This window comes from Catharus ustulatus, chromosome 2, assembly GCF_009819885.2.
Source record: "Catharus ustulatus isolate bCatUst1 chromosome 2, bCatUst1.pri.v2, whole genome shotgun sequence".
In the NCBI taxonomy this organism is placed as follows: Eukaryota; Metazoa; Chordata; class Aves; order Passeriformes; family Turdidae; genus Catharus; species Catharus ustulatus.
Genome location: NC_046222.1, coordinates 98,171,328 through 98,194,320, shown reverse-complemented (window position 1 = coordinate 98,194,320; position 22,993 = coordinate 98,171,328). Strand labels below are relative to the sequence as shown.

Genomic DNA, 22,993 nt, shown 5'->3' with positions numbered 1-22,993 from the left:
TCAAACTAAACTGACTGAGAACTTCTGTCCTGGGGTACTGAACTCACACCACAACCAGCATCAGCTGTATCATTCACAATTGAACATAAGCTTTAAGCAAACATAAGGAAACCAAATTTATTTTGGATGGCAGAACTATCTTAAAAAATGTGAATAGAAGCATTTTATAGATCCTTATTGGTTGAGATTACACAAAATTTAGAGTAATATATCTTGAGAAATGACTTACTATTAACACCTTTCCAGCAAGCACAAAAAGGCAGTGTTTATTTCTACATAATGCCATCTGCCTGTATTAATCTTTTGCTTCTGGTCCCAGACTTGGAAAACAGATCCCAGGGAGCTGAAAGAGCCTTTGGTTTCCCATTTCACAGAGCACAGTGGGATTATGAGCAGATGTAGTAGCTACCTGCCATTTGGCAACTGAAGAAGGATGCTTGTTAATTAGAAAGACAATGGAAAGGCAGGCAAAGATGTCATCCTTCCAGACATTACAGACAGCAGAGATGCAGTACAAAGAAACAAAGACTTCATGTGTAACCCCTCAGAGAAACAAACTGAAGTTAGCAGCCTGCAGGAAACACAAATGCAACTTTCAGACATTCTAGTTACAGAGAACGAAACCGGCTATGTTAATTATTTATTTACATAACAGCTCTGTTATGTGTTGCTCAGTAGAGACTTAAAATTACTCCAGCTAAAAGTTAAAAATATCAAACCACTCTCATATAGCTTAGGCATAACTGAGCAAAATACTGTTGGGCCAGCTCTCCTCTCTCCCCTCGTTGTATCTGCTGGAATAGCTACGTTTGTCCAGAGCGGTTTTCCCACAGTATCACCGAGCTGACAGACACCAACAGACACAGCACACACACAATATTCCCCTCTCGGCTGTTTCCAAACAGCCTGGCCTGACTCCAGTCATTGCACCCCATGAATTGTGCCTGTCTAAAGAGCTGCATGCTTTGAAGAAGTCTGCAGCTTATGGGGCTGACGGTGGTCCCAGGAGCCAATGCTTTTAACTCACAGAACCCCGTGACAGACTTTTATCACCAATTTCCTCAAAGCAAGAGGAAATTCAGGAACAAACATTGAAAACTACAACTGCTTATCATGCCTGTTGAGGAAACAAACTTCTAAAAGGAAAAAAAAAAAGCTTACAACTGTATAATGAGTGTTAATGACTGATGACTTCAGCTGAATAAGGATTCCTGGATCTGTTTTTAACTCCTCCACAGTATTAGAAATAATAGGTATTTTATCAGTTGACTGCACTGACAAGATTATTCTTAACACCTCAGCACAAAACACAGCTGTGACATCCTCTCATGTTTAAGAAGAACTCCAGTGTTGCATTTTCATCAGCTCTTCACAAGAATGCTGCAGACACAGCAAGGGGACCACTGAGCACACCCCTTGAGACTGGGACAGAAGCACCTTAAGACACAGAGCTGGACCAACATGTATGGTTCTAGTCTGGCACTGGAAAAAGGAAACCAATCTATCACTTTGGTCTGAATAGAAGGGGAATGAAAGCCACAATCCTCTTATTTCAAGCTTGAAGAAGCAAACAAGAGAATTAATTTTATACTTGAAGCAACAGGTTTTAGAACTGTAACAAGAATGAGACTTCTCCACTAGCCATGAACTGACATCTTAGTAAAGCACTCCAGTCTTCTGAATGTGAACACATGAAATGCAACCAAGGCTGCATTTTCTAAGCATCTGTCTCAAAGGCAGAGAAAAATTACCACTGTACAAGATTTTCATTTAATTTCCTTTACTCCCAAAGCACATCTTACACCAACACATTCTTTATGTTGCCACCTATGCTGAATGTGCATTATACTAGATTTTGAAACAGTATCAAAGCCTGCTGTCAGCGCTTCTTTCTACTATGACATATTTTTAAAAAAACCAACACTTAGTGGAGTTTAGCTGTTGAAAAAAACCACTCAATTTTGCAGTATCTTAAGTTGCAGATAATAAATCCAGAGCAAGCATATCTTAGCTCAGAAAAAGCCAAAGCAATCCTTGGATACATTCACTACTGAAGAGAGAGTATCATCTCTGATTACATTAGCAAAACTGAGAAAACTCATAACATTAGAAACATAACTCAAAACATTAGAAAACTGCACCTAGCTCTGATATTCACAATTCAGACAGAAAGCTGAAGAACTGGAAAGGACATGAAAGAAAAGGTTATAAACACTACTTAGAAAAACTGAGTTCTATAAGGAGCCTGTGTAGCATTTATGCAAGAAAAATTAAAAGCAAAGTTAACCACTTAATAGAGAAAACACACCAGGCATTGTGGGCTTTTCAATATAATAGGAGAAAGTCTTAAAAAAAGCAGTACCTGCAAATTAAGACTACTCAAATTTCAATTTATTAAAAACACTTGCTATATTTTTAAAACTGATTTACAGTTTGAATACACTACTAGCAGTGGTGGCAGAGTTGCTCTTTCAAACCAAGTCTGGGACCTCTCAGATATCCTGACCTGGCCTCAAACACTTCCAGGGATGTGGCATCCATAACTTCTCTGGGCAGCCCGTTCCACTGCCTCACTATCCTCTGAGTAAAGAATTTCCTCCTGACATTTAATATCTGCTCCTGTAAGAAGGTGCTCTCCACCTTTTTTAAAGTTCTCTTTAAGTACTGAAAGGCCACAATGGGAAGAATTACTACTATTTCCTCATTTAGCTTTTTGTGTGGAAAGTTAAAATTTCCAATTACATTTCCAGTTTTATGGGGATTTACAAGTTAAAACAGTATACTGGGATCTGCTTTGAACATGTATAACCCATCATACCTTTGTCAGCTGATATGTCATGCTTCTTACTGTCAAAGTGACATATTCAGGAAGGTTCATTTACTAAAATGTAATACAGAACCCCAGCTGACCATCAGTAAGTAACAAAACCCAAAAAATTGCCATGGCTTTGCTGCGTTAATTCCACAGGTAGAACAGCACAATCCCTTCAGCATGGAGATGGCTCTGTCAGAAGTATAGTTTCAATACCACATGTGCACATCAGCGCTTTCACAACAAGACATTAGATAAAACTAAAAAAAAAAAAGAAAAAAGAGAAAAAAAGAAAATAGAACATCCCTCCAACATGGCTACTCTAATGAAATATAAAGCCCAAACTAAGTAAGCCTTGTGTATGCTAAGGCTCAGCCACTAATTGGTTCTTCCACGCCAAAAAACCCCACGACCTCTTCTCCCAAACCCACACTTCTGTGGGAATGCCACTCCACCTACTTTCCTCCTTTGCATGCAGCCAGAGAATTCTATCTTTGATTCGTCCTAGCTGAATTAAGATTTCATTTGGCAAGTTATTTTGCTGGTGGCTTTTGAAAGGGATGAAACTTTGATTTACTGGGTAGATGAACAAGCAAATAGCACTACCTGCACAGTCAAGGCTGCAGTCCCACACAGAGCAGGGCCATGGATGGCCTACTGAAGATAGTTTAACATAATCAAATTATATCAATAGAAGACTTACTTGTCAGAATGAAGGAGGCATTCTTGACTTTTTCTTGGTGGAAAAGGTCCTGCTTCCAATGTAAATAGTCATGCTAAGGAAAACAATATTCTTCAGCATTTTAAACCCTATGGGTGCTTTTGTTGCATATTTCCTCAGAAATGTAAGGCTAACAGCATGGGTATTCTTGTCACATACAGCAAACTTCTGTTTCACATAGAAGTGTAAGAGTTTAACCCAGACACCTAAAACACTACCAAATAATGAGACTGTTCTTTTATTGATGAGCTTTGCAACAGGGTGAGAGGGAGATATGATACAGAAAGTAAATAAATTATTTCGACTAAATACCTGTGTACATTTAAAGGGAAAAAAAATCAGTTGCTGATTTCCTGCTTGCTCAAGTCTCACAAATCCCCTAGCAGTTCAGATTTGTAAGTAATGAGGATTTCAGGCTTATCATGGTTTCTAAATACAGGCACATGACTCCTTCATTCCACCTTCACCTTAACAGGACACTGCATGCTTAATTCCTAGGTATTCAACTGACCTCTAATGCTCAAACATTAATGACTTCATCGTGGCTGGGGGTTAACAGTAAAACATGATGCAGTCCCATATTTCAAAACTCTGAATTGTTCAGCTGACCAGCAAAATGCTCCTGTCTCTGAGGACCAGATGTGATGTTGGAAGCCAGAGGGGCACACCACTACGGCTTCAAATGCAATCACAGAGGAACTCCATGGATGAGTGAGAACACTGCCAACTCACAGACCTGTAGCTGAGTGCTGCCAGAGGAAGAAGATAAAGAAGCAGCCCAGAACTGATCAATCTGCTGAAAATTTCTGGGTTTATGGTGATATAAAAAAAGCTCAGTTGTCAAAAACTACTTTGCAAACATGGTGTCATGCATGTCACACATAGCCTTGAAAGGAGCTTTCCACACCAAAAACAAAGCTGGAGGTGCTCAAGTCTTCTCTCTGAAAGGAAATGCTTTTTATCACAACAGTCCCCATCTTAGGCTGCAAATCCAGCTCAGTTTAGGTCTAGCAGGTTTTTTTACCTACACAGCTAAATAAAAATGCTTTCTGTAAAGAGATCCACCCCCTTTGGAGATGCAGGTCTGAGATTCCCTGGCAATACCCAATTAGGGTATATAAATAAATTCAGCCATAAGAAAATAATAAATACAGGTTCAACTGCAATTAAAAGCAAACAGTCCAAACAGAAATACTTTACAGCTTAGTACAGCCTTCTGCATTTTCCTAGTGGTCCTTCCCTTCAAACCTGCAAGTCTGTATGATGGGACTCAAAAGATTGTTATAACATGAACCACTCAGAAGAGGAGGATATTCAAGAGTTTGATACATAGCTACGATGCCATTCAGTTCAAACATTTATGTCTCTTATGTGCCTAATCTCTTGTGCAAGCTCCAAGTTTCTGGCTGATACAATTGCGAGCCAGAGAGCTGAACAAACATGGGAGATATCTGTTATCTCAGCGTGCAGGCACTTGCCTTAACCAGCAGTCACTACACTACACACCAAAGTGGCACCTTGCTTTGCACCTTGTGTGCTTGCAGCTAATGCCAGTTATTACTTCAGTGCAGTCTACTATAGTGACTATTTCATCACTCAAAACTCTGCTCTTTTAATTTTTTATAAACAACCAGGCACTACACATGGGTAAAATAATTTTAGAAGAAGTTGCTAAAAAGTAATGAGACTGAAGAAAGATTGTTATACTGATTCTTGAAGACTGCTACACCTCATTTAAGGGTTTTATTAAGAGCATTGGAGAAAAAGAAAAAGCTAGTATTTGTTGACAGCCCTAAACTAAGAGATACTGCCCCATGTCAATACATGAAGAACAACAAAATTACAGTGGAAAGACTGGAGCAAGAGACATGATGACATTTGAAATAACAAAAGTAAGAATGTGCAAATTTCTTTTGCTGAAAAAAGCAAAAAAGGGGTTATGAATTCCTAAATGCTGTGGAAAAAAACATCTGTTGACAATGAGAGAGAAGGAATAGCAGGTGCATTATGATGGAGATCACAAATCAAAATCACTAGGGAAAAAAGGCAAGGGAAATCCTACAGCTTTTCTCTCTTAAGGCAAACCCTTTGCACTGTGAAAATAGCCACTAGCAGATTCCCCACCAGAAAACAGAAGTGCGCCATTGTAATCAGGTTTTAAAAAAAAAAAAAAACCAAAATAAAGAAGAAAGTTCAAACTGGAATAAGCACACAGAATAATTATTGGCTAAAACAGGAACAGAGAAGTTTCATGCAAGAGAAGAGTTTGAAGGAGTATAGCCATACAAAAAACCTTCAAAATTAACTAACTGCATCCTACAAAGACATGAAAAGTAAGCACAAAAGAGAGGGGAACTTTTCTCACCCCTGAAAGTCAGCATTGACATTAGAATAAAAGGATATCAAATTGGCCATGATCTGGGTGGTGCAGAACCTATGAGATCTCTCTTAACCACAGAAAAAGTACTCTACACTAGTTTTCAGTTTTTCAGTAACTCCAGTATAATAGTCCAGTAGACTAGTTAGAGTGTAGGTTGATATACACAATTCCAGACTGAGAACCACTGAAGGTGGGAGGGGAGATTATCTTCTACATATAAGCATAATTGTCATGCTAAAGCGAGACCAAATTGTTGTGTTTTTCTACTCATAACCTCACCATTTGATTGCAAATATTTAAATCACAAATATGTAAAATATAACACTCAAATATGTAAAAAGTACACTCCTTTACTTACATACTGAGGTACCACAATTAAAAGATCCTACCTACCCAATGCCTTCTAAAACAATCTCCCCACTGTTTCCTTAACAGCACAAAAAAATCCCCAGAACTTCTCAACAAGAATCAGAGTGATGAAGAGAACAGAAACATCAGAACTACGCTGAGTACAAACTGCAGGCACATCCACTCTGTGCTTGAATTGAATCTATACTGCTTCTTGTGGGCAATGTTGTCTGCTCCAGCCATCTGTCTGAATGAGCCTTGGAATAAAAACAACTTGGTAACACCCAAAACTTCAGTTAAACAAATAATTCTCTTCCCCCTTGCTGTGTTTAAACGATAATCCCTCCAAATCCCTGGCTGAGCAGCTGACAGACAACAGGCAGAAATGCATGGGCTTGCCCTCAGCAGAAGCAGGAACTTTCTGGCCTCACCCAGCTGTACCCAGCAGTGCTATGTTCAGCCAAATGAAAGGCATGCACGCAACTCCTCTTACCAATCAACCAAAGCCAAATTTACTGGCTCTCTCTTCCAGCTGTGTTATCTCCAGTTGGATGCAACAGAACAATTCAGCCAGAAAACCTTTAGTGATGGAGCCCCGTTTTCTGTCACTTCCCCAGAATGTTCCCATCTGTCACACTGTACATTTTTCAATCAATGACATTGATCTGTGGCTGGCTTAGTTTATCTGCTGACCAAAAAAACCACTGTCAGCACCACGGTTCTGGAGCTTCTGTTTAATGTAATTAAACACATGTGGGCAGGGGAGGAAGCACCCACAGGGACGCAGCAGAGGGCAGAGAATGGATTTCTAAATTATCCTGAAGCACCACTGATTTAACTGGCAGTGACAGGACACACTCAAAAATGAGGACATGACCTGGAGGCATATTTGTAGCAACGATAGGGGGAAAACACGTATATTATAATGCAAACAAATCAAAAAAACCAAATCAACAACCAAACTAATGGAAAAATGTTGGCTAGTCAAACTGTTAGCATCCAACAAAACTGATTCCTAGTCTTTCCTCTGAAGACCTGGAAAACATACAAGATCTACAAGATCTTGAGAGGTACAGTGCTTCTCTGCTTCCCTAATAATTATAGGGCTTAAAACTGAAATGTGCAATACCTTGCACTAACAGGCAGTAATTATTTACCTGAGTTGCTTTATGAATATGGTGTGTCTGATTCCCTCACATATGCACACACAGTATTTCACTGAAATGATGCCAGTTATTTTATCTGTCACGCTTTGACTTCTATAAATATAAAAATCAAACTACATAGGAGAGTGGTGGAAATAGAAGGGATAAAAATATTTTTAAAAAACTGGTGTGGGGGGGAGAGAATCAGCAAGAAGTTTTCTTTACAATAACACCTTATATTATTCAATACAAATATTTATACTATATAGAAGATTCATATTTCCCACTTGGACCCAGGCTAAAGTCAGTAACAACAATCTTGTTACAGAAAAGTTTAAAAATACCTATAACTTCAGTAAATATACACCTCCTTTATACACAGTAATTGCATTTCATGTTATGAGTTTCTTCTCATGACCAATGCTACCTGCCTAAGATAAAGTTAACAGCTAGGTGGGAAAAATAAGAGCAACTTTTGCCACAAGTATCAGTAAAGTACAGACGCATGTATAAAAATCCCTTTCTGATAAAGTGAGTTAGGTTCCTACCAAAAACAACAAACATAAAATTCTGACTTTACCTCCTTTGCCTCAAATAAAAGTGTGCAACGCAACTGAAAGGATTAACAGCAAGAGTTTCCACACACCACAATTAACCTGCCTTTTACTGAGTGCCTTATCTCTGACACAGTGATGGCAAAGCAGACATCCACCCATGCCAGGTAGTGGCAGGGCCCAGGGCAGACAGCAGCCCTGTCTCCTACCTGTTTGCACAGCTTAGAGCTCTCAAGGCTAAACAAAAGCAACAGACAGTTGATTTCTTTAGACTATTTTTACGGCTTGAAAGTAAACTTCAAGGCTGTATAACGTTAAATATTTGCAGACTGATTCAACAGCCCATAACATTCCCTGCCTGGCTCTACTCTTTCAGTCTGGAAACAAAGTCCAACCACTGTTTCCACACAAGGAAAATACAAGTTCCTACAAAGTGCATTCAGTGTAAAATAATTTCTTACAGTCATTCAAAAGCATGAAAAGAAACTTTCAACTATTCTTCTTTATTTCTCAAGGTTTTTCCTTTCTATTCAATAGGGAGACAAAGTTCTTATTTTTGTTTAATCTTGAACATTTATAGACAGAAGGAAAAGTGAAAGTTTCAATGAACCTTGATGTCCTTGACCAGTACCTAGTTGACAGTATAATACTGAAATCCACCTCCAACCATTTGAGACAAAAATCTCTGCAAAAGCAAAACCAGGCCAATAATTAGTCCTCTACTTTCACTAGTCTTCCAATGAGACCTTCCACCTACTTTAAAAGTGTATCTGTAGCCAGAAGTGTGCAATGCTAATGGGAATTAATGATAAAACCTCTATAATTAAATCCCAAGAAAAAACATTCCCAAATGCATTTCACAGGAGTAAAAAAATACAGCTGTGTCTGGTGTCTGCTTCTAGTTTTAAACTACCTCACATGTGCAGTGAGGTTCAGCTTATGCATGGGACAGAATTGAGTGTGTAAACACCTCCTACAAATCCACAGATCCAGGCAAGGGAACTCAGAGAGCTACTGAACAGACCAGATATTGTCTACAACTGGTGAAGAATGCAAAAGATAAAAGCCAAGCTCCAATACATGAATAAAACCATGTTTTTAACATACCAGGCAATATTCTTCCAATAAGAGCATCTAGCAACCAAAAGGACTCTTCTTCATTCTTTGTAATAAGAATCAGGTATCCAGCAATGAAGTTCATGCCCTGAAATAGAAAGAAGAGTTTTAAGATGCATACACTTATCTGAAGAGTTTCTAGCTTACTTCTTTTGATTAAGGGCTAAATTACTACAGTTCTACAAAGTGTGCATATTAATTCTAGTAATGAAGGGCACTGGTTGAGTAACCTGCTAAACCTGCACTACAACAGCTAACAAGAATTATTAACAAAGATCAAGGAGAGGAAAAGTAAAAGAAAAAGCTTAGCAGTCTATTCTTTCAATTTTGCTTTTTTGTAAATTCCAAAGCCCAATGCAACTGAAAGCTGCTTCGATCAGAACCCAAACACAGCTGTATTAGAAGAGCACCACTAACACAACAAACCTGCAGGTAGACAGTGAGGCTGCCGGAGGAGAATGTCTGACCCAAAATACACTAAGTAAAATGTTGCACTTCCAGCAGCTTTTACAAGCTTTTGCTGCCTAACTCATCCAAAGGCTGTGTACAGTTTTCTTGCATAATACCTCCAGTACTCCACATATACACACAATGGCACTGATCCTGTGAGGAGATCAGATGTGCAAAGAACCACACAAGGGTTTTTTAAATGTTCTTCTTTCCTTAACCCATTAAAGAGTAAAGGTACCAAAACGTTTTATTAACAATTGGACAGGTAGAAGCTACTATGGTTTAGAAGTTTTGTGTTATGTTGCATATAACCAACTCTGTAGAGAAACTTGACACTTGCAAAAGTGAGTATTCATCTTTCTACCCCTTCTGTTATTTTCAAAATATTAAAATTATACTTTGATAAATACATATTAGTCAAACCAATAGAACTTACCCATCTTTTGAAGAATGGGAGTAAATAATTTCTGTACTAAAATTAGTTGGAGTACACAAGAAAAATTAATTTTTTTTTCAGATTTCAGTGTAGGTTTAAGTCCCTCTAAGTCTTCTCCTCTCAAGATTTTAAAAAAAAATGTTCATATTCTTTCAACTTTAGAGTAGTTGTATTTACTACACTAACCTTCTCAACTAAAATGAGCTACATGTTAGCACACACATTCTTGCTCAGGAAGCAGAGGAGACAGAAGAGGACTTAATAAGTGAACTGAAAACACATTTTGCTCATGACAGTGCCTGCTTCTTTAAGATCCTTAAAGACAGATGCTTTTTTTCCTTAACTGTCAGACTCTCATCAATCACCTTATCTTCTCTGTGTCCCACAGGAAACTTTACAGTACTTGACAGTGACAACAGAACCTTTCTTGAGCTGCCATCAAAGCAGTATCAGGTTGAATTTCAAAGAAATTTTCCTCCTACTTGTGTTATCTATATTGGGAGATGGCACTAAATAAATGCTACCAGCCCTCAAGTACATGACACCACATTAGTGCTGGTCTTTCTGTACTTTGAAAAATGTGACAGGGAAAAGAAAGGGAATTGAGATCTCATGATGCCTTGTACATACCAAGGACCGTTTGGGGAAAGACGGCAGGAGGAGGGAAAGGGAAGCTCGCTTCCTCTTGTTCTCCAAAGCAACTATTCTTCATACAACCACATGTGATAAAATACTTAAGTTGCAGCTAACAAATGGAACCAAATTGATCAAAATGGTTACAAGAAAAGCCACTAAGAAATTTAGAAGGAAATTTGAATTTGCTTGAAGCTTTTCATATCCAGCCCCTATCCCACCAAGGCCAGTTCATAAGCAGTTTGTGAGTGTGCTTCTAAAAACTCACATTCAAATGGACAGGAACAGTTACCACTGTTGAAATGCAAATACAAAACAATGGTTACATACCTGACAATATCCTACTGCTTTATTATGATGCCCATATGCGACCAATACATTGTAGAGTGTGTGCTGCAAACACGGATCAGCAGTTTTGCGGAATTTTACATTATCTGGAAATGTTCTGTTCATGTCTAGACAAAGGGGGAAAAGACCAAAATTAAGAGCTGCTCCTTGTCACTTTCCAAATAAACTTTTGCAGGTCTTCTGAAGTACAACTGAAGCTTCACTGTGGTTCATACTGAACTGTTGTTTTGGTGGATTAATTTTTAAAAACCAGCTTTACCTCCATTTTGGCTAAAAGGGCACTTGCATTCAAGGATAATCTATTCCTAGAAAGAATAATCCTATTAGTGTACCAATTTCAATTTCAAGCAGGCCTAATGAAATTCTCCTGCAGATTGGACTCTCTCCATGTCTGACTGCAAAGGCTTAAATGAAAGCAAACTTGGTATTTAGACTGACAGACACAAGACATGCCAAACATATCAAGTCAAGTGGCATGAAATGAGCTGTGCTTCTAGGTCAGCATATTCTTGTAATAAATCAGATGAACTTTCAATTGACTTATTTGGTGAACTTCTACCAAAGAGTAGCAGCCAAAAAACCCCACATCTGTTCCCACAGCTGCTGACTTCCACTTAAAAGTCACTTTTTAAAATTTAACTTTTTCCACGATGTGATCATGAGAAGAGCTGTATCATCACTGGTGTAAGATCATCAAGAATGGGAGTGACTTCTCATAACCAAGCAGCAGAGCACATTCCCATACGCTTTAAGCACAATGCTTAACCAAGTAAGGAATATGCAATTGCTGACAAATCCAACCATTAATTTCTTTCAGACCAAACATTAATAATAGAACTCATCTCTTCTTACAAAGGTCTAAAAATTAGATATGCAAGTTTGAGCTAGTCACCCCAAGACAGCCCTTAGTTGTTGGAAAGAAACAGGCTCAGTTAATTTTTGCCTTGCTTCACTCCATAAAGAGAGAACCCAAGGTCACTTGCACAGACTTGTGCATCTAATCTTTAAACAGAATTTTTCTCTCCAACTTAAACAGCTAAAAGTAACCTTGCAGATTTTCAAAACTCCAGAGTTATTAATAAAATATGAGTAGTTGTTTGAGTTATATTTAACAACAACAAATTGGGTTAAAGTTAAAAACAAACTTCAGTAACAGCACCTCTGTACAGATCTTCATGTCCTAAGAATTATCACTTTTTATCAGCCTTTCCTGGCATAAAGGAAGAAGTCTGTTACAGTTGTGACACGAAGTTCAGCTGCAAGCAACCAAAGGAAGAAAGCTCCCCAAAATCATGAGTAGTGTAGTGGAAGTCACATGCATGAAGAAGTTAACACACTAATTGCTATTTCTTTCTTTCAAAGTGAACAAATCATTTGCAGGAAAATATTTCACTTCACCTCTCATGTGAATGAGAAGAAAAGCAAAGGGGAAAAGAAAATTTTTGAGAGGATCTAAACAACCGACAGGATAAATACATTTATTTTGCTGCTTCTTGGTAGGAAGATTATGCAGCATAGTATTTGCATAATCAAATTTTATTTTTTATTAAAGTACATGCTGAATGTTAGCCACAGCTTTTCTCCTCACCTATGCAGAGAAAGGTGAGGGGAGAGTAAGAAAAATCCATCACATACAAAGCAAGGACTAGTCAAACTGAAGTCATCTGCAATTTCACAGCCTGCAATTGAGAGAATCAGCTGCAACTTGTTTTCTGATTGCAGAGCATGTTTTTTTCCCAAGGACTGGGGGAAGCCTTCCCTGCTTTTATGAAGGGTTTAAAACTTTCCTCTATATTTAGTAACAATATTTTAGTTCAGGGCAAGGGGATGGAGAGAAAAAAACAACATACAAGAGCTTTACCCTTAATGGAAGATACAGAGCATGGTCTCACAGGACTCCTTGTGCAAGATTATTACTGTGAGCACAACAGCAGAGGGTCCCATTCCTTCTCCATCCTGCCCTTTCTGCTCCATTTGCTCTCCCTCCTCCTCCAGTTGTGAGGCTCCTCTGACTCAAGGTAAGGGAACTCAGCCCACTCCACAGGCACACAATATGTTTTACCATGCTACAGGATGAGGGTCAGAGATGACTTGAGGCAAATGGCAGGAGCAGGTAAGAGCTGCTCATTTGGCTTCACCACTAACATCCACGTTAATACACCTGTTCCAGGGGACACATCCAAACACTTCCTTCCATGCTCTGCACAACCCACCCTCTGACTTACTCTCCATCTGCTTTGCTGTTAATAGACATTACTGTCCAAAGGAACATAGCTTCAAACTAGGTTCAGTTTTGGGGAAAAAAAAATCAGGGTTCTTTTCAAGCAGCAAAATAAACATTAGAATCTTACTAGATAATCTTACTGCTAGATAAATCCCAAAATTATGACTATCTTGTCATTATGCACAGATCTGCTGCTAATAAATAAACTAGGTATGGGAGCACAGAACCAGGAAGAAGGTCACAATGAAAAGACTAGCTACTCTTTTGTAGTAAATTCAGATTAAATCCCAATAGCAATTTTTTTTTTACAATCTTTCAGCTCTCTGAGCTGGCAGTTTTATGCTGCTATGAAACAAAACCTACCACCAGCTTTCCTGCTGATTTATCTCTGTGCAGCAACCATGAGAAGACCATTAGCTTCCTTCTTCCCTCTCACAGGTCTGCAGTATCTCTGCCTCATTCAGTAACACAAACAGGCAGAATACATTAGCCTCAGTTTATAAAACAGATGTCTATTTCAGTACCAAGAACCACCGTCATTGATGCTATTTCTGGAGCAAAGAGATTTGAAAGCGCAGTCCAGAAAACCAATGCTTTTGGAACCAGTCTCATGCTTTTCCTAGTTCCTACTTCAGAAGTCAAGCATCTACAAGACAACCTTCTTTGCCTTGCTATCTCACCCTTCCTTTTTGGCCTGATTCCAGCCAGGACAGAGTTAATTTCTGCAGTAATTGTGAGGGGGTTTGGCTATAAGGCCTGGACATTGTTCTTTACCATCTCATCATTGCCAGGTGCCTGGGAAAGTCCCTGTCTTCCAGGGAGAAGGGGTTCCATCCAGCTGAGAAAGTGGCAGAGGGAGCCACCTGGTATTGTCTATTATCATTTGTTTTCAATCTGTGTGAATTGTTTTATATACCTTTTGTTATTAATATTGTTGCTGTTACTGTTCATTTTTGTGTCTCATTGCTGTTTCCAGTAAATTGTTCTAACCTGTGATCTTTGCCTTTTGTCCCTCCAACTGGAAGCAGGGAGAGGAACCCACACGTGGTTTTAGTGGGAGTGCTAAACTGAAGAATACATTTCCTAAACCATGGCACTTTTACTTTCATATCCAGGTGCATCTCACTCCAAGACAGAGGTGGTCATTATTAGGTGACTACATATCCTACTACACTTACAGACATTTCTTTGCCACCTGGCTTCCAGACAGGTAATTTTTTCTTTTTTTTACATACCAGAGGGCAGAGCAAAAATTCACTTCAACTATCAAGCACTCTGAAACTCCACTGCAAATCCAGAATAATAAGGTTAGGCCCATAAACTGCAACTTGTAAAAACAGTATACTTAAAAGGGTATTTCAGATTTGTTATAATTGGGTATTTAGCAGTCATCTTCAAGCTTTTCCCTGCAACATCTGGAACTATAAATTGTTTTGGAGGCTTAGGGGGTTTGTTTTAAATGAAGGCAAGTTTGTCATTAGGTAAAGTCAGAAAAATTGAGCCTTACAATCCCCACTCTACCAAGTAACAGTTCAAGAGCTTTCAGCAATCAAGAAAGCCTACAGGGTTAGGATTTCCTGCAAAAGAACAATATTGCCACTGTATAAATCTGAGAGGCACGTGCATAAATTCCAGTCCCCTTCATGTCCAGAAGATGATACCAGAATTAGGGAAATTACAGAAAAGAATGGCAACCGGGAAGACCACAAATATAAAATGGCTACTATACATAGCATAAAGCCAGGTGAATAAAAGCTCCTTAAAGGGAGATGCTTAACAGCATTGAGACAGCACAAATCTGCAAAATCATAAGCAAGGTAAACAACAATGAAAAAGGAGCAACCAGAAGGATTTTGTGAATTTCTTTTCATCCAGCATTATTAGGTACAAACATGCAGTGTATGTCTTGGCAACTCTCCAAACAGCAGATAACTGAAGACTTGGAAAAACATTCTGAGGAAGTGTCACTACACACTCTACTCCTCCAGTTCTCCCTTCAGCTGTTCTGATAGACCAAAGACCCCTTCCTCTTGCATGGTTAAATGCTTTAAACTCACCTGAAAATTCCCAACTTCCACTCAGTTTCAGGGAAGCTTCCACAAAGTTCTCAGTGCTTCAATAGTAAAATACTCCCTGTCTCCAGTGACACGGCAATGACCATTGTTTGAATTACTCTCCTGAACCCATCATAAATTCAATTAAGTTCCTGTAACTATCATCCAATGCAGAGTCAGATCCTTATGCCAGCTGTCACACAGCACAGCTCAGGCTCTGGGACTGACTGATAAGTATCAAATCGTAGGTTTAACAGCACCTATAATTCCTCCTCATGAAAAGCAAGAGTGGAAATAGATTAGCTGCGTGTACATGCCTGAGCACTTGCAGACACATACACATTTCTGTCCAAAAGTGTGCTTTTTTCAATGGAGAGAAAAGACAAGATACAAGAGCTAAAATTCAAAACAGCCCAGCCTAAGGGGAGTTTATTCCAAGGAAGTTATGACTTACACTCCAGTCTTTTTACACCCAGCATGTGCCCTTTGCATTAGAATGACAGCCACTTTTTATCTTAAAACATCAGTTTTAAGATAGGACATGAAAAGCAAAGTGTTGTTGGAATGCACACCCTTCTAAATGTGTACGTAAGCTAAGACATAAAAATTTAGGCACCTGCATTCTTTAAGCTCTTTTTTTAATTATTACAGTAAGAAGACTGTTTCCTCCTACCTTTTTCTTAAAAAACCAAAAATGTTCCAACAGCAAATACCATATAAAACACAGTAGCAATAAAGCTCATCAGTTCAGAATCAGTTAAAGGGCAAAAATGGTGAAAGAACGGATTACAGATTTAATTAGCTGAAAGACTTCTGTTGGTATTACTAAGCAGATTTTTCTTTAAAGATTAGACCATTTCTTCGCACAGTCTACCTGACCTTTTTAACCTGAACATACCACATTAAAGACTTTCTCATATGAAAACAAGTTTCAAACATACATGAAAATTGTTTGCACCTCCTGGGCATGTGAAAGAAAGAGGACACATTGGCTCTTACACATTTTAAATTTAATTTGAAATAAAATCTTTGGTTGGCCTGTCCTCCTGCCCTTCCCCTGGAAAAAGAGAAAAAAGTGTGATTGCTGTTCTCTTGTGTGATTGCTGTTCTCTTGTTTGTAAACCCCAGCACTGTGCTGGCTTGTAACTTAACAGCTGTGGGAATAAATACAGCACAGTTGCCTGAAAATTCTGGAAACTGCAAACATGAAAGTGAACAGCAGTATGATTCCATATCTTACCTTGCTTTATTATTAAAAATAACTGCAGTGATGGGAAAACAACACTTGAAGAAACAAAATGAAAGGCAACAATTCACACTGAAAGTCCTCAGCCAAAGCCCACTATATAAACGTGCACAGTCAACAGGAGCACAGGTTTATTAAACACATTAACCACAACGTTTACATTCACCTTAAGAACTTTGTTCCTTTCATCCTTCCTATGTCCACATTGGTCCTTTCTTTCTGAAGGAGGAGTGTCTGAGGTCTTCATTATATTTTTTTCCCCTCCAATAAAGTCTTCAAAGCCATTTATCTTTTCCCTCACTTGCTCCATGTTAATTTTCTCTTCTGCAGTTTTCCAGTCAATGCAGTAGCTCTTCCAAAACATTTTTCCTCCATAGTTCACAAATAAATCTTCATCTCCCAGTATTTTTCCTCCCCCACAAAAATATTTTTATTTCATTTTAACCTGTGTGAAAAGCCACCTACTGACCCTTCATGTCTTTGTCTACTACTGGAAAAAAGTTGTTTTCAGCTCTCTCGCAGCAATTTTACCTCTTCTGAGCAGTTTGATGCTTCTCCAGGCCCTTACCAAGGCAGGCTTTAGAAAGTCATCTTACTAGTTCCCTCTTTATTCATGGTAAGAGCTCTACTGTTTCTAGTTCTGAGCAGGACATAAGCCTGCAGATTTCTGGCTAGTCTCCATTATTCATAGGAGCATGAAGTGTATGCTCCAAAATACCTTACTAAGGCGTGTAGTCCCAAAAGCCCAAAGTACTGCTGTTGCAGGGAAGGGCAGAGAAGAAACTCTGCATAAACCAAAAGTGTTTGGATGCTTATCCAACTCAAATAAAAATCCATAAACCCCAAGCTTTAAGTACCTGGGATTTTGTAAGAGGAAAAAGACAACCTGCCTTTCTAACCAAATAACCTCAGCATTGTACCTGAGCAGAGCCCAACCTCTTGACTTTATAATTGGACTATTCAGCCAGTATCAGCTTCACCACAAAGGTGCTGCTGTAGCAAGTTTCAGGACAAGTATCAGTTACATCAAACTCCTACTTGTTTGTCCACACCTACTGCCTTTTTCCTCCCAGTGGGCCAGCCTAAGGTCAGGTTGCCCTTATACCCTGCCATCAGTATTGGCCACTGATCAGTGCTCACAGAAAGCACACATGGAAACGCATTAGTAGAGGAGGGGTGTTTCACCTCCTACATTTCTCCCAAGGATTTACATTTAGTGTTTAATATTTCATGCATCAAGTGGATTCCCCTGCCTCTCAGTTTATCAAATTCCTTTTTAAACCACTTCATACTTCTAACCTCTGCAGCACAGTAACAAATGCCTCAACTCTTCTGAACCTGCAGCATTGCAAATTTCATTCTGTGTCCTTGGTTATTATGTCACAAGAAACAAATAACAATTGCTCCTCATTCACCCTCTTTGCACCATTTATAATTCATATAAATCTATCAACAGCTTTTTCTCATCAGTCTCCTTACTCTACCTGAAATCCTAGCATACACCTGCCTCATATGGGCCTCTGTACCACATCTTCAACCATCCCTGCTGCTTCTCCAGTGTCCTATGGGACAGAATTAAGGAGAAACAGACTCAAAGGCAGGTGTCATGGCTCAAAGTTACAACTCTTCAATCACTTAGATGACACTAATGTTTTCTAGTTTATTCCTTCTCAAATAATTTCTAATCTTCCTTAAAAGCATTCCTTAATGCTTTTAACCACATGATGAATCTGGAAAGATCTGTGATGTTAAAGAGCTTATGGCTAATCTAATTTAAGTGTTAATTCAGCACTTATACCACTACCCCAGAAATATTAAGTTTTCCATGACATAACTTGATCTCTACCACTTAAGGACATAGGATGGACAAATACAGATAAACAGCATTATAAAGAGAATAACCTGTTTTGATTGCTTCAAGCAGCTTGGCATTCTTCTCTCCTTCAAGTAGTCTGTGGTAATAGCCAGGGTTTTGTTCCATGTTGGTTTGGGCCCCACTCACAATCATCCAGACCAATGCACGGTGTTCATTGGGGATGCCTTTCCTGATATATCTCTTCACTGCAAGACAAGAAGTTTGGTTTTGTTTGTTCATTTTTAAATAAATTTTTAAAAAATCCATCTGTATTACTCTCTTAAATTAGCAGCCTGAAGTTAAGAAGTCATAGGAAAACTCTTGACTGGAGATTATGATATTTTCTCTCCTATGCTACCATTTTAGGATAAGCATTTACTTCTCACATGCATAGATTTTAGATTCCCTCCTAAGTTCTTGTCACTCAGACTCCCCCCTCAGATCTTCAGACTCCTCTCTTCCCTTGTTATAATTTTGAATCTTTTCCTCCTCTACTTTCTGAATGGAGATACAAGTAGCAAAGTTTCCCCTTGATCTTTGTTCTTTTTCATTCAGACAAGCACTGACTTGACTTTTCCTACATCACCAGTGGGCTCTGACATGATGGCTCTGCCCATTCAGCTCTAACATCAATGGCCATGTTACCCTAACTTTAGGACTTCAGCTTAGCCCCTGCCACTGAAATACAGCAGAAACTGAGGAATAGGAAATATGTGCCTTCTGTCTAAATGAGCCCCTGAAGAACTGGAGATGTGAGTGAGCAGCAGATGACTTTTTCCTAGAATAGCTGTGGAAGCCTTTTCAAATCTAAAGTAGCTCTTATCTCCTGCATCATTTTCATCATAAGGGTGTGCTTCAGAGTTTTTTTAAGCAGATGATTCAGTGTAAATAACTATGATGCAAGATTACAGAAAGAAGCATCAGGCAAAGAAAGCAGCTTCCTCCTGGGAATGGTATGAAAATTATTAATAAGGAGTCAATGCTGCTTATGGGTACATAATCCTAAATCAGTGTTACCTTTTATGACCCAAAAAGACAGCTGAATGTTTGAGATTCTTCTCCTTTTTTCAGGGAGAAGAAAATTACAAATGAAACAGACATTTTGTACTAAATGAATCATGTTGTATCAATAAAAGCATCAACTCCTCCTCTCTAAATTTTATGGGACTCAAATCTGAGTGGGAATTTTTATTCCACCCACACACAGTATCACTACCTAGCCAGGTTTTATTGAATCACACAATTCTGTAATAAATGCTGCCTAAATTAAAGGTCTTAAAAACAGCAGAGTGAAGCAAGGTTGTACAACTCAGCCAGACACCCTCCAAATATATTCCACCTAATTACAGCTGCCTATCCTTTAGGACCCAAAGCTGCTTCCCCCATGTCACCCAACATAAACACACCCATATAATGAGCATTTCACCCACCTAAAATCTGGTGTTGAATTTCAAAGAGATTTATTTGTAATAGATGCCTGGTCTTCAGGGTACAATTTTTGTTTAACTTTTTAATGAGAATTTATATTATGGATTACAGACTCTACAGTTCTAGCTGTGAAGTTACCTTAACTACAACCTTCTTTTAGACTGGAAATAATTCACTTGTTTCCATGGTGGTTTAATAATTCCCACTTCATCTTTTTTACAAGACTTTGAACTCTAATGCTCAAGAAGTCCTACAAATTGACATAGCAAATACAGGAATGACTATCAGGTACCAGTCTTTACCATTTAGGTTAACAAGAGATGTTCAGGTGAGCCTAGAAACAAACTTACTGGCTAAAATACTGGATTGTCACATTTGAACACATAATCCCAACAGTCTTTTTTTCTGGAACAACTGTAAATTTTGGAAGCATAGCCAACACTGATATCCAACAATACACATTAAATTCAAGAGAAGCATGGACAAGCCTTTGACAGTGGCACAAGGGGAAAGCAGCCTGCAGCACAGCACACACTCATTACTCCTCAGTGTCATCGGTCTCATGGCAATAGCCAGGGGCTTGTATGACCCCAAGTGACTACTGACCCAGCTCCCTCACTCCCTGAGGAATGCAAGAGCCCTTTACTTGGCGCTTTTTTCCCCTCACACCATTATAACGCATGCTGGAATCTGCAAACTGGCATTCAGAAGCAGTAAAGTGGTTTTGAAAAGAAGGACAGCTGCAGTTTAACAGCTATCATTTATATATGTAGATAAGACATAGATATATCCCATACAGAGAATTAAGTTTATGCAAATATATATATAGGCTCTCTTCCACATTATCCTTGTGAACTAAGAAGCCCACAACAACAGTTCACACTGCAGAATATCCTTCCACTGTAACATCTGAGAAGCTTTCCAGATGAAGCCAGATCATGCATGGGTCTCCACCCACACATCCAATGCCAGTTGCAAACCAAGGGCTTGATGTCAAAAGCAGCACTGCCAAACACCCCCAAGCACTGCACACAGAATCACTCCCAGGACAACCATAGTATGTGGTCTAAATTCTACAACATACACAGGTAAGAAATATCTTTTGGTAAAATTTTTGCCTCTGTTCATTAACAAAATATGAAACATCAATTTTTAGGAAACCCTCCCCCCCACCTTAATAATTCAATTGCCTCTGACACCTAGTGACAGTTTTACAAGTTTAGGGTCACACTTTATGAATGTGGTTTCCTTTTTACAAGAAGAAACAGCTGCCTGAGAGGGTAGCAGTCTAAAAGGGATGATAAATACCCAAAGTTAACTTCAAGAGGAAAATATGCAGAAAATAACATTTTTGTAATACTGTACACTACTTATCGTAACAAGATGTAAAAATAAGCAATTTCAACCAGCCTGTCATTGTTTGATGGTAGAATATGAGAATTTTGGAGACTTCAGCTTCAAAGTGTTGCATTGCCTTTTTCCCCCATTAACATTGTTTCACTCTACAGCATAGACTCAGTTTACGTAGTAAAAAAACCCCAAACATTTAAAACCAAAAATTTTCTCATCTTTAAAATATTAGAAGAGTGTGATTTTGAGAAGCATCTGCACTTTTACTTTTTCAGGTACTAACAATTAATTATTGTTGAATGTTGAGGAAATAAACTTGGACCCTAGAAGAAAAACTCTACAAGAGAGCTGGAAACAGCATACAAGGAACTGAAAGCTTTATTTCATGAATACATAACAGAAGAAATAGAGCACCTAAGTGCTGTAAATGTTAAAGTTTCAGTCAAACTGACTTTCCTTACACCATGCCCCAGGCTGGAACAGAAGTGCTCGTGTTATAACCACTGTTTAATACATTTACTTTTCCCTTTCACTGTATTTTCTCAAAGATCAGAAAGTGTCTTCTGCTCTGGTTACTTTTGACTAGTAAAACAACAACAGCCAAATTCTTTTGTGTAGCAGGATTTTGGTCAGAATTAGGATAGTTTGAGCTATGATGTCAGAGAGTTTGCTGCCCACCTGTAAACAAAACAGAGCAGAGAGTTGTATTTTGGTCTCATAAAGATAGAGCTGATTGAAACAAAGAAAAAAAATTAGGAGGAGGCTCAGTAGTAGCAGAGGGAGAGAAAGACAGAAAGAAGGCAAGTGACAAACAATGATTATAAACTCTCATGTGCAGTGGAAACAAGGTGAAGACAAGTGTGGGGGGGGAAAAACAAAATACCAGAAAAATGACAAAAAGAAAGAGAATGGAGAATGAGTGAAAGGAACTGTCAGCCAAATTCCCATGACCGGCCCTACCAGCAGGCTGCAATGCAAAACAACAGAATGCACTGCTTAATTACCACTGTTAAAACACAGTCTAATTATTTTTCTTTTTAGTGGCACAGAATTATATACATACAAACCACCCTGGATATGAGGCAAATTCAGTAGCATGTGAACATGCCACATTTCCAAACTGGAAAATTAACACAAGTCATCACTTCTCCCTGTTTGCCCGGGCAGAAATTATGAGCTTCTCTGTGTGCAGACAAATGAGTGTGGAACTACTGAGACACCACACATACACTGTCTCTCTCATACCTACTCACAGCAGGACACGCAACATTGGTTCACAGCTACTGTGTTTGGGGAGGGAAGTGGCAAATCAAATATTCTTCTCAGTTCTAGCTTATGGCAGAGCCAGCAGCTCTGAGAAAAGCTTCATAGCAATGAAGTCCTGGAGGAGGGAAATTCAACGAATAACCAGCAGAGCTGCAGCTATTTGCCTGCAGGAAATCACTGCACAATCATCTTGAAGGATAAAGTACACACCTCTTTACACAATTCCCTGTGCGTGTCACAGATTTCAGTCTTAATACTGAAATGAGAAAGAAAGTGTTTAAAAATCAGTTCATTGCACAGGTCAACCTTTCACTCTCCTCCTCTAAGGTATCAGATGAGGCTAATGCAGAAAGCTTTGTGTAACAAGTCTGAATCTACACTCAGACTACATTTCCTCAATATTACTTATTCCTGTCACTCTCCCTGGAAATACATGTGTATATGTGAGACTCCATAGCATAGAAAGTCAGGTATCTTTAGTTAAAGTCAGAAATGTCAAAGATGATGCACCAGCCCAGCAGGACCTGTGACAGTCCAGAGCCATGCCTGTGTCCCCTCAGCAGATTTACAGAATCCCAGCTTTCACAAACAGCAGCCTCTTGGAAGCAATCAAAGCCACATTAAAGG

General features: G+C 38.9%; 1 protein-coding gene across 1 annotated transcript in view; it reads right to left on the bottom strand.

The window, feature by feature from the left end:
• Window positions 1-22,993, bottom strand: part of GRTP1 (growth hormone regulated TBC protein 1) — a 36,217-nt gene that overhangs the window by 9,951 nt on the left and 3,273 nt on the right. The window contains exons 3-5 of the mRNA XM_033052368.2: window positions 18,370-18,528; window positions 10,926-11,050; window positions 9,068-9,164 (exon numbers count right to left, since the gene is read on the bottom strand). Of these exons, the coding sequence (XP_032908259.1) occupies window positions 9,068-9,164; window positions 10,926-11,050; window positions 18,370-18,528 (381 nt within the window). The remainder of the gene's footprint in view (window positions 1-9,067; window positions 9,165-10,925; window positions 11,051-18,369; window positions 18,529-22,993) is intronic.